The sequence below is a fragment of the Drosophila santomea genome, chromosome 2R (genome assembly GCF_016746245.2).
Source record: "Drosophila santomea strain STO CAGO 1482 chromosome 2R, Prin_Dsan_1.1, whole genome shotgun sequence".
NCBI lineage: Eukaryota > Metazoa > Arthropoda > Insecta > Diptera > Drosophilidae > Drosophila > Drosophila santomea.
In genome coordinates, this window is record NC_053017.2 from 3,048,376 (window position 1) to 3,065,108 (window position 16,733).

The window sequence follows — 16,733 nt, forward strand, 5'->3', positions numbered from 1 at the left end:
CTTCAAAACGACATAAAGCGATAAACGGGAACGGAGTTGAAATAAATTGTCTGGTCATCATCATCAAATTGTCAATCATTTGCAACTCAGTTTTAAGAAACTGACCGACGTGCAATTGGAAAAATGTTTCACTGCTCTGCAAGGCCTAGGAAATGTAAAAACAATGCCGCTGGGTACGTTTACGGGCCATGTGCGTCGATGGATCTGAGATAGAACAAAAATTTGTTATTGTTCGAATAAGAATATTGAAGATAACGCCCTGTTTGGTTTTGACATCGCATCAAAGTTTCGTGTCACATTGGACTATGAGGGGTTTACTTTCACCAAGGTGTCAGCGCGACCACACAGTGCTGGACATAATGAGCTAAGTATGTACATATATACAATATTGTCGAGACCGAAAATAACTTAAGCGTTTTTGAACAGTTCAAGCCGATAATTCAGCCGCTGGTTGACAATTACAAGACAGCTGAATCTCACATTGAGTGTCCTGTACAAATGAGGATCGTACCGGACGAATAAAATAAATCATTTCGTCACTAACCAAGTCAGTATTTAGCTATGGAAGCGGCCGCAGTAAGAGAGCAAGTGTTCAATTGCTTAAAAATGAAATAGTTAAGAAGTCAACTTTAAATTTTGCATGTCGAGTGGTCATAGTGAAGATGAAAGACGGAACAAACAGGATTGGTATTGATTTCCGTCAGCTAAACAGGATGGTACCTAGAGACAGTTTCCCTGTCTCTGTCATGGATCTCAAGAGCAGCTTCTTACATTTACCGATCGAAGAGTCTAGTCGCTTTTATTACCAAGAAGGGGTTTATTTTAGTTCTGCAAGAACCAAACAAACGTCATGCTGAAAAATCTGCAAAATCTGTAATTTATGCCTTACATACATATAAACACGCTTAAGTGAATGGATATATTTCTCCGCATTCTCCCCATAATATAGCTCCTAATGGCATTGTAACGGGGTGATGAGTGGGAGTGGGACCTAACAACATGCGATCGAATCAACATCGCCTCGTGTGCGGGTGGCCAAGTCAAACAGTTTTCTGCCTACACTGCTTTGGCGAAATGAATGAAGTCATTTTTGTAGCAAAAGATTTAATTTTTTCCTTGCCGTACACATTCTCAATGTCGAAAAACAATGAGCAACCTGGTCTGGTGAACCACCAATGAGGCGACTTATGCCCAAAGGGAACAACTCAAAAAGTTGTCATTTTGGCTGGTCCTGCAACCAAACAAGACAATGGTATCGAAATTCTCCGCCAATGGGAAAAGTGCTTATTTTTCCGGACTTCAGCTGACATTGATATATTGCAGTCCTGTAACTTTTGGTCGCTCTGCTGCCATTGTTACCATTTTAGTAATTGTTTGTCTATACAAAGGGAGTCGGAAAGCTTTGGCTAGTGCCTCGACATTGTTGTTGTTTGTTTTATATTTTGTGTAGCTTATATTATTTAATTTAACTAATTATATTATGCCGGGGTAAAAATTATTGTATCACAATTTTTATACCCGTTACACGTAGAAAGGGTATACTAGATTCATTGATATTCTTGATCAGGATCAATAGTCGAGTCGATCTGGCCATGTCCGTCCGTCTGTCCGTCTGTCTATCTGTCCGTCCGTATGAACGCTGAGATCTCAGGAACTACAAAAGCTTGAAGGTTAATATTAGGCATACAGATTCTAGAGACATAGACGCAGCGCAAGTTTGTTGATCCATGTTTCCACGCCCACAGCTGCCACGCCCACAAATTTGAAAAATGTTTTGATATTTTTTAAATTTGGTAATAGTATTGTAAATTTCTATCGATTTGCCAGAAAATTTTTCTGCCACGCCCACCATAACGCCCGTAAACCGCCAAAAACTGTCACCCTCACACTTTTGAAAAGTGATTTGATATTTTTTCTCATTTTGGTCTTGTAAACAGCAAAAAACTGTCAGTGTTGACATTTCTCCCTCGCACTTCAACTAGCTATGTAACGGGTATCATATAGTCGGGGAACTCTACTATAGCGTTCTCTCTTGTTGCTTTTGAATATTTTTGCATTTTGAATTTAAAAGCCTAAGTGTTGGTCACTAATTATCTAATTAGCGCAAAAAAAACGACAAAAACTTAAATTTTTTACGTCTTACATACTTTTTGGGTATCTGATATTCCTTTTATTATTTAGATACTTTTTTCTTGTACCCTTTTTTTTGCTAATCTGATGTTTGATCAATTGCATTTCATCTGACCACTGTGTTTTTAACTTTCGCCCTGCGAAGTTCTCGAGCTTATAAAAAGACGTTCCTTATGGATAATGGTGAAATTTTCTGTAACCCAGCTCTTTTATGACGAATTATAAGTTTAAAATGGTGGTTCGCATACCAATGAGACCCAAAGTGCAAAGACTTTAAGACCATTTTGGGGAAGAGGGTACGGTATGGGATCTAATATCATGTTAATTTGATTGCTTCACGTGTAATTTATTTCGAGTGATTTACTTCATTCGAATATATTTTACTTGTCTAGTAAAAGACTTAATAAACTATAGATTTATAGACTTCGAAAGGGAAGATTAATATACAGGCTACTTTTTTTTATAATTGTTTCTAGTAATAAGTAGTATTAGGCTCTACGACTTTACAGAAATATGACAATTATTTAGCTTATTCTTAAAATGTTTAATTGCTGATTTATTGCTAATCGGTTGTTCCAAATAATAAACAAGTCAAACCGTTGTTGATAGCCTCTACTTACCTTAAGGGAATACGATAAGCATTGGATGGGCCTTAAATTATCAGCCACTTTTACTCCAATTAATTTTTTTTACCTATATCAATGATACTTTAATGTTCAATTTTCTAATTTCTGATAAACGTTTAATTTTTTAAATTGGTTTGTCTAATGTATAACTTTAAAAGACAGAAATGGAAGTCCACAGGAAATCATAGAGAAGAAAACGAGGTAACACACTTTTTTATACAATTTAATTTTTTAATCGGTTTTGGCTTAAGTTGTACCTTGTGTGGACTTTCCTCCTTTATAATTTTGGATAGCTGTTTAATATCCAACAGTGAAAATCAATCTCTTTTTTAACGACATGCGCTTTTTAAAAGACTTAATATTAAAGCTATAAAGATCTTACACACCTTTCAACAAATTTAGTATTTCCTTTAATCTACATGTAATAGTCGTTTTCGTGCTTGACCTTCTCCTCGATTTGGTTTGGTTGAGCATCGCAAAAACTATAATAAACTATTATAATAATTCGATAAGTTTTTGCATCTGCACCCCTCCCTTTTCTCAATAGCCTCTTATGAGTTTTTAGCCTGTAGTCAGAAGCGATGACGAAGGCAATTCAGCTGAGGCTTCCCCTGCACGAAATGTGCGAAGAAAATTATTTCTGTTTTATTTGTGTTAACAAACTGATTTATTCCCCAGCTCTGGGTTGCTCGCCTTATGCCGATTTTTGTTTCGATTTTTGGGGGAACTGTAAATTGAGATTTTGGAAGTAAAAGAATGTTTTAACCACCGAGTCTCGTGAATGTGTTTCAACTAAAATAGGTAGGAAATGCGTTCTGAAATTGGTTAACAATAGGTTCCTACTTACCATATGTATCTGTTGGCATCTGCAATCCGCAAAATCGGAAGTCGTAATCAACTTTCTTTTGAAGAAACTATAACAATGAAAATAAATTTTTCCCCGATTCCGTTGGAAACGCTTACCATCCCTTCCCTTGAGTGCCATTAAAAGAGTTAGCCATAGCAAGAACAGTGCCTAGGAGGCCACTGAATTGGGCGCAGGCAACATAATACAATGAACAATGACCACATAAATCAGTGTAATTAATAAAAGACCTGGTGAGCCAAGCCCCACGCAGAATTGAAGTACTAAAGCGCCAAATCGCTTTTCGAAGAACGCCATAACAAACCTCTATCATTCCATTTGCCGTAAACGCTGTTTAAAATAAATATTGCCGATACCAGCACCTTCTCATAATACATTGCCGATTCGGTTTTCACTCATTTATTTCGCAGTTTAAGGAAAATGAACAAATCTCTGGTCGCTCGCATCAAAAATATCAGTTTCAAATTTGAATAAATTTTTAAAAGAGTAATTTTCGGAAAATTCCTTTTCTATCAATAAAAAGAAAATGTAATTTTACGCACCGGACCATAGCCATGCTCATTAATCACCTAGTTGTTTGTATTCGAAGACCTTAAGTCGTCTCCAAGGAACTAATTCATTCATTTGCCGAGGACGAAATCACTGGCCGTTCATTTGCCAAATGTCCCGAATGGATCACAAGCTTCGGACCCAGAAAGGGGTGACCTGCAGTGAGAGAGTCGTAAAAACGAGACACCTGCAATAAGTCAGGGGCGAAACAACCAATTTGATGTCTGGCTGCTGTCCTTCATATTACAGCCTGATTAGACTCGTGGGATATCCGCACGGTGCCAAACCATTCTCATCAGTTGTGGCCGACTAAGAGGTACATATTGTATAGAAGGGCTTGGCGTGCCTAGATTGATGAGCTTTGTGGCTTTCTCTAAATAGCCGAACATGAGAAAATGATAAATATATGGGTGGGCACGTGTCCACAGTGATTTTACTTAAACGGAAATAGAGGAATATAAATGGAGGTCAGTTGGTTACATATCTAGCTTACGACTTTAACGTCCCTGACCGCTAAAACAAGAGAGAACGCTATTGTCGAGTTCTCCGACTATCTGATACCCGTTACTCAGCTAGTGGAAGTGCGAAGGAAAAATTTCAACACTGACAGTTTTTGAGGTTTGTGGGCCTTGGGCGTGGGCGTGGCAAAAAGTTTTTTTTGCAAATCGTGAAAAATTTACAAGGGTAACATAAATGTGAAAAAATACCAATACATTTACATTACAGTGTGAGCGTGGCCGTTTTGGGTGGTTTAAGGGCGTTAAAGTGGATGTGGCAACATGGGTCAACAAATTTGTTGCGTCTATGTCTCTGGAGTTTTCATGGGACAGCCAGACGGACTGTCGGACAGACGGACATGGCCAGATCGACTCGGCTATTGATCCTGATCAAGAATATTTATACTTTAAATGGTCGGCAGCGCGTCCTTCTACCGGAGAATCTATTAATTTAGTATACGATTTTATTTTACTATAAACGGTTAAAATAATAAGCATACTACTACGCTTTCACCGCCTTAGTTTTTAATTCCTGTATTGCTTTTTCAGATCGCACAGTCACAGCAGATTTTCATTTCTTCACTCTCCTGGTTCTTCACTCTATGTGGACAGAAGCCCACAGTGATTAAAATAAATATATATTTATTCATGCAAGAGCATAATTTTAAAAAACATTTCCCTCAAGTTTGGCAAACTGCAGACTAAAAGTAACTTCAGAGTCACAAAACAGAAACAAACTTATGCCAACGATAAATTTCGTGAAAGCAGGACCGTCGATCTTAATTCTTTATCGAATCGGACAAAACAGTCATAGCAGCGCGCCGGAATGGGTCAGCAACACATATAATTTGCCTTAATGAGATCGCAATCTTGGCGATTTTCGACAAAAACACACGCGGTTTCATCTCCATAGCCTCGGTTCTAGATGCAGATACAAAACCCAGGGGTGCTATGGTGTAGTGTGTGTGCTTTGCGTGTGTCTGATCACTTCAGAAATGAAGACGAGCCAATGTTGAAATTCTTGATCTTGATCAAGCCACAAATCTGCAATGACGATCACAAAGCCCAGCTTCCAATCGATGCAACAACGTAGTATGATAGCTGGCTACCAGCATAAACTGTGGATGAACTACACTGTTTAATAGAAACAAAAATTGGTGCCCTCGGTGGGAATTTTTTTTTTTTTAATATTAGCCAATGTCAAAATAGTTAACAGAATCCTTTTAAAAGCCAATTTGATCAACTGAGAGTGACATATAATAAAACTAGAATATTTCTTATTTTTTTATAAAAAGTAAACTTGACGCCAATAGCATTCTATAGTTGGGACAAGGATTACATTTTTTCGCAGTGCAACTCTTGTAACCACTGATCTTCGCTGCTGGTACGCTCATGTTGGCTGTCAGCGCTCTTAGCTTGTTGCCTTTCTGGCCTCCGCGCCCTTCTGTCTTTCTTAGTCTGGGGCTGTGTATCGCCCCTTGTTGACTTGCTCAGCATACTTAGGCTTACAAACATTTCACCAATAAAAGAAAAATCCCCAATCAGAAAGGAGCCCCAGAGATGTCAATGTGTCGTGGCAGGGACCTTATGGCGGAATCGACGATATCACGACATATTGCATACGAATTTAAATAACTTAATGTATATTTCTAGGCAAATGGATAACACACCCACTATCTCATCTACTTTAAAACTGTGTGATGTTGGCTACTATAGTATGCATTTAAATTTTAGGAAAACAGAAACTGAAAATTATTTCCTGTTATTACACCCGTTACTCGTAGAGTAAAAAGGGTATACTAGATTCGTTGAAAAGTATGTTTTAGTTTTTTTTTATTAGTCTTGGAAATTTCTTTTGATTTGCCAAAAAACTTTTTTCCACGCACACTCTAACGCCCACAAATTCAACTATAGCGGTCTGTCTTGTTTTTATACCCGTTACTCGTAGAGTAAAAGGGTATACTAGATTCGTTGAAAAGTATGTAACAGGCAGAAGGAAGCGTTTCTGACCATATAAAGTATATATATTCTTGATCAGGATCAGTAGCCGAGTCGATCTGGCCATGTCCGTCTGTCGTTCGTCTGTCTGTCCGTCTGTCCGTCTGTCCGTCTGTCCGTATGAACGTCGAGATCTCAGGAAGTACAAAAGCTAGAAAGTTGAGATTAAGTATACAGACTCCAGGGACATAGACGCAGCGCAAGTTTGTCGATTCAGGTTGCCACGCCCACTCTTACGCCCACAAACCGCCCAAAACTGCCACGCCCACATTTTTGAAAAATGTTTTAATATTTTTTCATTTTTGTATTGGTCTTGTAAATTTCTATCGATTTGCAAAAAAACTTTTTGCCACGCCCACTCTAACGCCCACAAACCGCCCAAAGCTGCCACGCCCACACTTTTGAAAAATGTTTTGATATTTTTTCATTTTTGTATTGGTGTTGTAAATTTCTATCTATTTGCCAAAAAACTTTTGGCCACGCCCACTCTAACGCCCACAAACCGCCCAAAGCTGCCACGCCCACACTTTTGAAAAACGTTTTGATATTTTTTCAGTTTTGTATTAGTCTTGTAAATTTCTATCTATTTGCCAAAAAACTTTTGGCCACGCCCACTCTAACGCCCACAAACCGCCAAAAACTGTCCTTCGCACTTACACTAGCTGAGTAACGGGTATCATATAGTCGGGGAACTCGACTATAGCGTTCTCTCTTGTTTAATCACATATCTATGTCTCGTTCGATGGCTTCGGTCAATGGACCGACAGACGTGAGTCGGTCAGTCGAGAAAGGAAGTTAGGATTGTGTATCCAAAAGTACAAAAAGCGATTCGAAGAAATAATACACGAATATAAAATAAAAGACGTTTTTCGGTGGATTGAAGATCCAGATTCTGTAGAAACTCTACGATTTGAGAACGCGCAGAAGAACATTAGTCAATCGTTCATTAAAAGAAGTGCGGAATGGGCGAATAATAATTCCGAACTGTCAAAGCTATGGAATTTCCTGAAGTATGGGTGTCCCCCCAAGTGTCACGGTAACTACTATTATTATTTTAAGAATACTGTCCTGCAGAATAAAAGCGTTATGATGCAGCAAACGATTTTAGAGAGCCCATAGTCTGTACTCCTTGACACCAATAGCTTATTTTCTGATGAAATGAGCCATATCACAGTCTCGGAATAAGTACACGGCCTGTGGACTGAGAGAAAATGGTTCCGATTGGAATTAAATTCGAATACGAAATTCTAAGGAATGTATCGACTTACATGAAATTCTGGAAAAAGTAATGTTTTCTAATCTCTCCTTGATTAAGGACAGCAAGGGATTTTTCTATGTTCGATATACTGATCAAGACTGAAAGATTGATGGATCAAAGACAAAGCTGGCTGAAAATCAAAAACTGTAATCCTAATTACCGGGTGATTGTGATAAATGTTAATAGTCCAGTAGATGCAAATTGGACCACCTTAATACCCGAGCATGAGAATGATGTTCAAGTGCGGGTCAAGTGCGTTGATGGAAATAGCTATACTATTCAAAAATATTATCCCAAATTTGAAAGTCGTACTACGAATAGGTTTGGGACTTATCTTGTCAGGACCGAGCTCGCACGTAGCCACTTCAGGTTGGATCCAAAAACTTTAAAGCGTGTTTTCTTAAAACCTTTTTTTAGTCGGTAATCACGAATGCGAACGGACCGCTACACGTATAAAGCTCAGCTTAGACTCGTTTTTTAGAATAAGGTCACCGCTAATGATAAAAACTAACTGCAGTAAAAACTAATTGTTTAAACAGTTTTTCAGTCGATAATAACAAAAAAATGTGAACATTTAAATTAAACTTCTTTTGTAAATAATTGTTAGTAAATCTCAAATTTTTTTTACATTTGCGAGTTTCAATCACTATCTATAACATTTAAACATAAAAGAAAAATTTCATGTGCTTTAGATAGTTGGTCTGGACTGCAGCGTAATTATCGCAAAAGGAAATTTAACAATAGGCATCTGAAAGTTGGCTGCCACAGCCGCCATTTTGAATTTGAAAATTTTCTTAAGTGTAAGTTAAAAAATTTAAAGTTTAGACAGTTCGTTTTATAGACAGGTATAATATTTTACTACGACTTTGCCCAGACAACTGAAGGCTTTAGCCGGGATAGCTAAAGTGTAGAACAGGTGTTTTATAAATGCACAGATGAAACCGTTCTACCTATGTTTATCATACAAAGACAGAAGTATATTGCGAAACCCCGCCCTTGTATGCTTTATAGATATGAAGGATTTAACAAAAGGCTGATGCCATCGTTCGGCATAATAGGTCTGATGTTTATGGATACTTTTAATAGAGTTTTGGCTTTTCCAAATCTAAGAGGAGGCGAAGAATATGGCCAAGAGTGACACGATGGGGACAGAATGTTGAATAAACAAATTGTTTTTAATGATTTTTAACCCGTCGCTAAGTTTTTAACCAAAAAGAACTATACCACCAAGGATTGATTGTCCCCACAGGGTGCCTAGAATGATGGAGCTTGTGGGAGCTTGCATCAATCAGCGTCTAGAACTATTCGGAGCAGTCGTTGCCCAAGCTGGAGTAATGGATATGTTCCGGTTCCACAGGTCCCGATGAGCGGGCACATTTTGCAGACCTAATTCAATTCTCCCCTCTTCACAATGTTCATATTCCTCTGAATCCAAATCAGGAGTACCCATCTACATTAATCCTGACAGCCGATCACAATGGTCGTGTAAGTCCTTTGCACTCTTTTAATTTTGTTGCTGCTCTTCAGGAAGCTGTGCGGTACTCGGAGTATCAACTCAATCCAATATTAATAAGGGTTTATACGAAGGCAAGTTAGGAGCTGAGAAGCCAACTAAAATGCGCATTAGTGAGGCTGGAGACATTGTGGTTTTTTAAAAAGACACTCAATGTCGATTGCATTAATCTATGAATGATTAATAAAACTGTACCATTTAAAATCACAGAATATGCATAATTAAAACTTTTATATATACACGTTACTCCGTATAGTATGTATGCTACGTATACTACATTCGTTGAAAAGTATGTAAGGAAGGAAGGAAGGAAGCGTTTCCGACCAAATAAAGTATATACATATGTATACTGAGTCGAACTGGTCATGCCCATAGTTTTGTCCATCCGTATAAACTTTGAGATCTAAGGAACTATAAAGGCTAGAAAGTTGAAGTTAGGTATACGGATTCCAGAGACATAGTCGCAGCTCAAGTTTATTAACTGATGTTGCCACGCCCTTTCTAACATTTCATTTTATTGTTAGTCCTGTAAATTTTAATCGATTTGCCAAAAATCTTGTTGCCACGCCTACTCGACCACAAACCGCCAACAACTGTCAAAAACTTTATTTTTATATTTTTTGTCCCCACTTCAACTGATATTCCAGAAAATGCTAGCTTAGTAACGGGTATTTGGTAGTCGGGGAACTCGAATGTAGCATTCTGCCTAGTTATACCCGTTACTCTTAGAGTAAAAGTACTCGTATATACTAGATTCGTTGAAAAGTGTGTAACAGGCAGAATAAAGTGTTTCCGACCATATAAAGTGTATATATTCTTGATCAGGATCAATTGCCGAGTCGATCTGGCCATGTCCGTCTGTCCGTCCGTCCATCTGTCCGTCCGTCCGTCTGTCTTTCCGTCTTTCTGTCCGTCTGTGTGTCCGTCCGTATGAACGCTGAGATCTCAGGAACTACAAAAGCTAGAAAGTGGAGATTAAGCATACAGACTCCAGGGACATAGACGCAGCGCAGTTTGTTGATTTAATGCCACGCCCACTCTAACGCCAACAAGCCGCCTAGTACTGCCCCACACTTTTGAAAAATGTTATGATATTTTTTCATTTTTGTATTGGTCTTGTAAATTTCTATCGATTTTACAAAAAACTTTTTGCCACGCCCACTCCAACGCCCACAAACCGCCCAAAGCTGGCACGCCCACACTTTTGAAAAATGTGTTGATATTTTTTATATGTTTTGTAAATTTCTCTTCGCGCTTCCACTAGCTGAGTAACGGGTAACAGATAGTCGGGGAACTCGACTATAGAGTTCTCTTGTGCTAACCAAAATATATTTAGCTTCGAGGAGCTAAAGCCAAAATAGCAATGTCATACGAAATAGTCGCGTACTTTTGCTTAGACGAAACAAAAGAAATTTCAGCAGATATCTTTATAATTGAGGAAATAGTTTGCATATGAACCGTCCGACGGACTTTGCTGTTGATACAAAAAATTGAGCTCTATGGCACTATTCACTTTGTTGAAAACTTCAAAATTAAATTTGGCAAGGGTATAAAAAGGTAGTTATTAGCCAAGCCCTTTTTCTTATGGTGCCGATAGAGATGTTTCGTCGTACATCATTTAGTAAATAAGTTGAATGTAATTAAAGAAAAACCACCCAAACATCAAAGTGGTCATGGTCCAGATTGTTCCATTCAGAAAAAAAATTCGACTCCATTATCATATGATACTCGAACGATCAGAGCTCAATACGGTCGCTGAGCATGCAATATAAAGGAGGTAAGCTGGTTAATACATAGAATGGACAGAAGCTGGGCTGAGGCGACCAGATCGCCTGCTCTGCCCACTGAGATTGGACCGAGAACGTTTTAGTAGTTTTGTAATGTCTGCTGCCAAGTTTAAGGTCCCAGCATGGGTCTGCCTATTCCGATTTCTTTTTTCGGCCTCTGGATATCGAGGCACAGCGATCGAAAATGGATTTATATCAATATCGACTCACTAACATGATTCCAATAAGTTAATATGCATACATGGCAGGCACCCAGACAGCGACTGCTGTCTGGTTTTCGGACGAAGTATAGACTAGTGCGGGGGTGCGGAATCTGGTGTCTGGAGATCTCGATCAACTTCGCAACACGATGATGCATGTGCAGTGCCTCTGAGTTGTGATCGTGCTAATGTACATAAATAATTGCCAGGCAGTCGGTCCCGTCGAATGGTCCTGTAGTGTGGTATTGTAGATGTAATTAAAATCTTTCCGCTTCTCAGTTTCGGCCGGCATTTAGCGCAGCTTGTTCTGCGTTGCCCAGGAAAGATTGTTCTTGAGTGATAGGAGAGTGCGACTACACGCAAGACTATTTTCCTTCGGACGTCCTTTATTTTGACTTTGTAACCCTGAGATATACAGGTAAAGAATTTGAGATTGGGGCTTGGAGCTCTAAAGTACCCTGAATCACTTATTGGCTGACTTATTTGCATTAGGTTAACGAAATGGAGTCTTTTTAAATTCTTCTTAATAATATATGTTTTTTTAAATTAAGAAACAAAGAATATGGTAATAAGCTTTATATACTTTGTTCTTTTAAATATTTGGGATTCTTCTTCTTCTTTTCTTATATATATACATCTTAAAACCCCAGCCAGTTAAAAATTTTAAGATATGTATAAATGCAGATAAGTGCACAGAACGCAAACTAAAAATAAGAGAAAGGGACTCGGTGAACAGGCTTTGGGCTTTTCTTGGGTTTCGAGCTTCACGTACTCTTCTGTCAAGATTGCAAAATGGATCCGAGACAAGGCTTTTATATCGATACATTATACTTGGCCGGCTAATTTATGACCCTAGATGCTAAAGATATAGAGCCAGACAAAAACGAAGGCGAGATGGGAATTAAAAAAGAAGCTTTACGTGGATTGTTTTAAAACAGATGTCGGTGAGCGTAGTTGACAGAAAAAGTAAAGCAATAATAACCAGAGCTAAATACTTTAAGTACATTTCCATGGGGACGGCAATACAACTATTGACACAGCGTACAGGGAGAGGGTGTTTGGTAGATTACTACTCTGCTTTTGTATGCAAGTAACCGGTGAATAATAATAACACGTGTGATTAGGCTTGTTGAATAGAAAATTGTTAATAACTTATTTTCTTAGTCTAATGTATTTGTGTCAAAAGCTTTTATCAAAACGTTTGTTCGTGGGCGTGGCAGTTTTGGGCGGTTTGTGGACGTTAGGGTGGGCCCTTTTACTTTACGAGTAACGGGTATAAATACTGTAGGTGTCACGACTAATTGAGGAGACATAGCTGAAGTCATCAAATGCGGGACTTCATAATTATTTTGTTATAAAAGGTTACATAGATAAAATAATTATAGAACAAGCAAGTAACTTAAATGCAAACCAGCGCGAAAACTAAATTAGGCATGCGATTAATCATATTAAGTGAGAATGCTTTGCTGTTTCCCAACTAGTTGCAAAAATATAAATAAAAGTCATCTTATAAAACCAAATGATACGCTCCTTAAAAATTTCTAATTCGGTGAAAAGAGTAAAATCTACCAGTTGAATGACAGGTTTAAGAAGAAGTATCTTTTGGGTGCTGAATTAGCTTTAAATTTTGGAAAATCGGAGACCAACCATTTCTTAAATCGGTGCAATGCTAAAGCAGATACTATAAATTACTTTGTTTTTACAGTTTATACAGTATAATCTGTTCCCGGTCCCAGATCTGTAAAGTTGTCAATCAGAGTTGAATCTTGTCCGATCCGTCAAAGTCGCCATGTAATTATTTGTGGGAACCAATCAAAAGAAGTAGCCGTGGTCCCGCGGTCTGCGCAAACTTGACAATCATTACATCAAGTAAATACCGAAGTAAAAAGAGACACACGAATCAATCAATCACCTACTATAATCGACTCTTAAGTGCCCAACACGCATTGGTGCGTATATTTTACATCAATCAGAATATGTAGAAAAAGCATGTGATCGTTCAGGACATGTAGTCCTAGTAATCCTAATGAAGAATATATCTACCTTAAATGGTCGGAAATGCCTATTTTTACATATTATATACCTTTCAGCAAATGAAGTACGCCCTTTTACTTTACGAGCAACGTGTAAAAACACAAATTCAACCGACTACCTCGTTACATCTTCTTACAAACATCCTTATGTTATTATTCTTCCTAGCACTCTACGTCCTTCTGTTATCATAATCTAGGGGTGCGCCAACAAAATGTTAAAATTTTTCCATAGCACGAGTAACGGGTTTCTGGATCAATAGCGGAGTCGATAAGGCCATATCCATATTTTCGTCCATATGAACGTCGAGACCTCAGGAACAATAAAAGCTAGAAGTTAAATTTAAGCATGCAGATTCAAGGGCCATTGACTCAGCGCAAGTCTGTTGATCCATGTTACCACGCTCATTCTAACGCCCATATACCGCACAAAGCCACATCCACCTTTATCTGATAATGTTTTATTATACCCGTTACTCGTAGAGTAAAACCGCCAAAAACTGTCAGTGTTGAAGACCTCCTTCGCACTTTCACTAGCTGAGTAACGGGTATCAGATAGTCGGGGAACTCGACTATAGCGTTCTCTCTTGTTTTTTTAATATTTTTATACTAATAGTCTTATAAATTTCTATTGTTTTGCAAAATATTCTTTTCCCACACCCACAAGTCGCAAAACTCTGCCATGCCCACACTTTTGAAAAATGTTTTGATATTATGTCATTTTGTTGTGAGTCTTGTAAATTATTATCGATTTGCCAAAGATCTCTGCTTTCACGCCCACTAACGCCAACAAACCGCCCAAAGCTGTTTTACAAAAAATTATTTTTTTTTCATACTATTATTTTTGTTCCACATTTGTATTATTTCACTATATTCCACTAGCTGAGTAACGGGTATCTGAAAGTCGGGGAACTCGAAAATAGAATGCTCTCTTTGTAATTATTGCCATTATTTCAAAGGTTTGTCAATGTTTATTTTTTCGTTTAAAGTGGTAAATCTGTAGAATGTCTCGATGGCTTTAGGTTTTTAAGTTAAAGTATCTATAAGTTATCCATAATCACGGAAGGACTTGCGTTTGCGTCGGAGCAATCTTTGCCCTTTGATAATTTCCTGCAATAAAAAGAGTATTTCCTTTAAATTGATGCGCTCAAGTGCGGCTTCCACGAATACCATGGATACGCTGACATGCAGATTGAGATGCAGATTTCGATGCCGGAGTTGGAGTTCAGGTAGAAGTCGATACCAAGGCAGCTGCAATCTTGCTCGAGACTGCGTGCTTTTTTTCTAGGGCCGTTTGTTATTGTAGGCTCGTGGTACTTAGAGCAGTGTATATGGTTTTAATGCCGTTGGTATTTTTCCCCGAACGATTTGACTGAAATTTTTAATGGGGGAGGCTGCAAGGCCTCAAGCACCGTGCATATCAAAATAATCAAGTTTTTGATTGAGTGCAGTTAGCGCGGTTGTGTTTACACATTCTAGATCGCGATGGTCAAAAGATCGATTCGACTCATTTTCATCGCCCCGAGTAGTCTGCGTTTCGTTTTCAGTTTTATGTGCAATCATGTTGTTGATATTGATAATGACATTGATGGCATCGATTTGGTCCGAGTGACTTGCTGCACAGGAAAAAACTTTTTTTCGTTTAACTTTTGTCTACTCAAACCGTGTGTCGTTTTTATTGCAGTGAAATGTACATATACATATGTATGTGTCTAAAAACATTTCAAAGCAGATAATATTTTTGGTATTATTTTTAATTTCTTGATTTAATATGTATTTATAAATTTTTTTTCTATATTTAATATTTTTTCTATAAAGAAATACAGTCTCAACGAAAAAGTATACCATTTTTTGTCTGTGTTAGTAAAGTCTTACAACTTGCACTCGATCAAAATCTCCAGCTCAATTTCGAGTGCGAATGAATTCAATTTTTTTTACGCGGATTTTTTAATTCGATTGTTTTTTATGATGCTTGATTCCTGTCAATCCGGTGAAATCCGGCACAGTTCGATGGAATTGGATATGGAATCGAGACAGCCAAAGACGAACGATGATATGACATTATCGGGACACTTAAAAAATGGTGTGTACACAACCAAATGCTCAAGTGCCAATGCGCAATGATATGTTAAAAAAACACTTTTGTTATTGTTTTCTCATTATTAGACATGCGATACTTTAATCGATGAGGTTATGGCGCATTAATCAGGCAGACTTCCATTTGATGGATATGATGCACTGGGCATGTGAGATAAGAAAGCCGAAGTGAAAGGTGTGTTTGGGACTATATTTATTTATTTGTGTTAAGCATTTTGAGTATGCACACAGATGGTTTTGTGCTTAGTTCGAGTAAGATTATTTCAATCTACACTATTCGAACTTAGATTCGATAGTAAAATTTCCTTATTAAACCTCAGTAACTAATTAATCTTTTATAAGAAGTGTGTTGGTATTATTAGCAACTCGCTTAAGCAGCCAGACCCACATCTCAGTTCTTGCTCCATGAAAGCAAATCAATCAATAAAAATTGGTCCAATAGAATAGTTTAAAGATGCTCTCAATAAAGTCGATCTAGCGCTTATCATTTTGTGAACAATACTTAACCCTTGACATTGCATCGCTTCGATGAATGAAAAAAGGACAGCAAAGATTCAGAATTTGCCCAATTAAAGAATTTCTTTTGTTTTTCCGTGGATTATTAAGTGCAGTAATATCAGTTACAACGTGACTTTTTCTTTGCAAGTTACATTTGACCGGCAATTTTTCAAAATCGTAACCAATTTCAAGTTGCTGGACAGGCACGCCTCTGTTCAGTCACTTACTCATTTACACTGTGAGAAATTTCTTAAATATATCCCAACCACCTCTATAGATTTCAACCATTTAATATCATGGGAAATGATAGCCAATGTAAAAATCAAATACTTAAATTAAAAAGTGCCACCTTTCTTTAGACTTAAAAATGATTCTGTTGTTCTATGTATTTCTCGCTTTTCAAGATCTCGATCTTTATACGGAAATTAAGAGCCAAAAAAATTGGCGAAAAGTCGAATTTGATCAAATCAAAATTGTTTTGAGTGCTCTGACAGACTCATGTAATCAGACGGCGTCCCGAGGAGGTTTTGGTTATTTATAATTCGAAGCGATTGATTGATGGAATCTCTGCGAAGTCGGTGACACTTCGCACTGAGGCAAAAATAAATAACCGAACCGATGCTGGGCGAGGCATTGACAGCTGATTGCGAAATTCCATTAAGGGACTCTGGACGAGAAATATGGG

At 37.9% G+C, this 16,733-nt stretch overlaps 1 protein-coding gene across 1 annotated transcript; it reads left to right on the forward strand.

Annotated features, from left to right (window-relative positions):
• Positions 1 to 7,395: 7,395 nt before the first annotated feature.
• LOC120444786 (prolyl endopeptidase) lies at positions 7,396 to 9,612 on the forward strand. Its single transcript, XM_039624729.1, is given in 10 exon segments — positions 7,396 to 7,460; positions 7,462 to 7,488; positions 7,490 to 7,846; positions 7,848 to 8,071; positions 8,073 to 8,231; positions 8,769 to 9,189; positions 9,191 to 9,280; positions 9,282 to 9,514; positions 9,517 to 9,568; positions 9,570 to 9,612. Coding segments are annotated over 10 exon segments (1,671 nt in total).
• Positions 9,613 to 16,733: the final 7,121 nt, after the last annotated feature.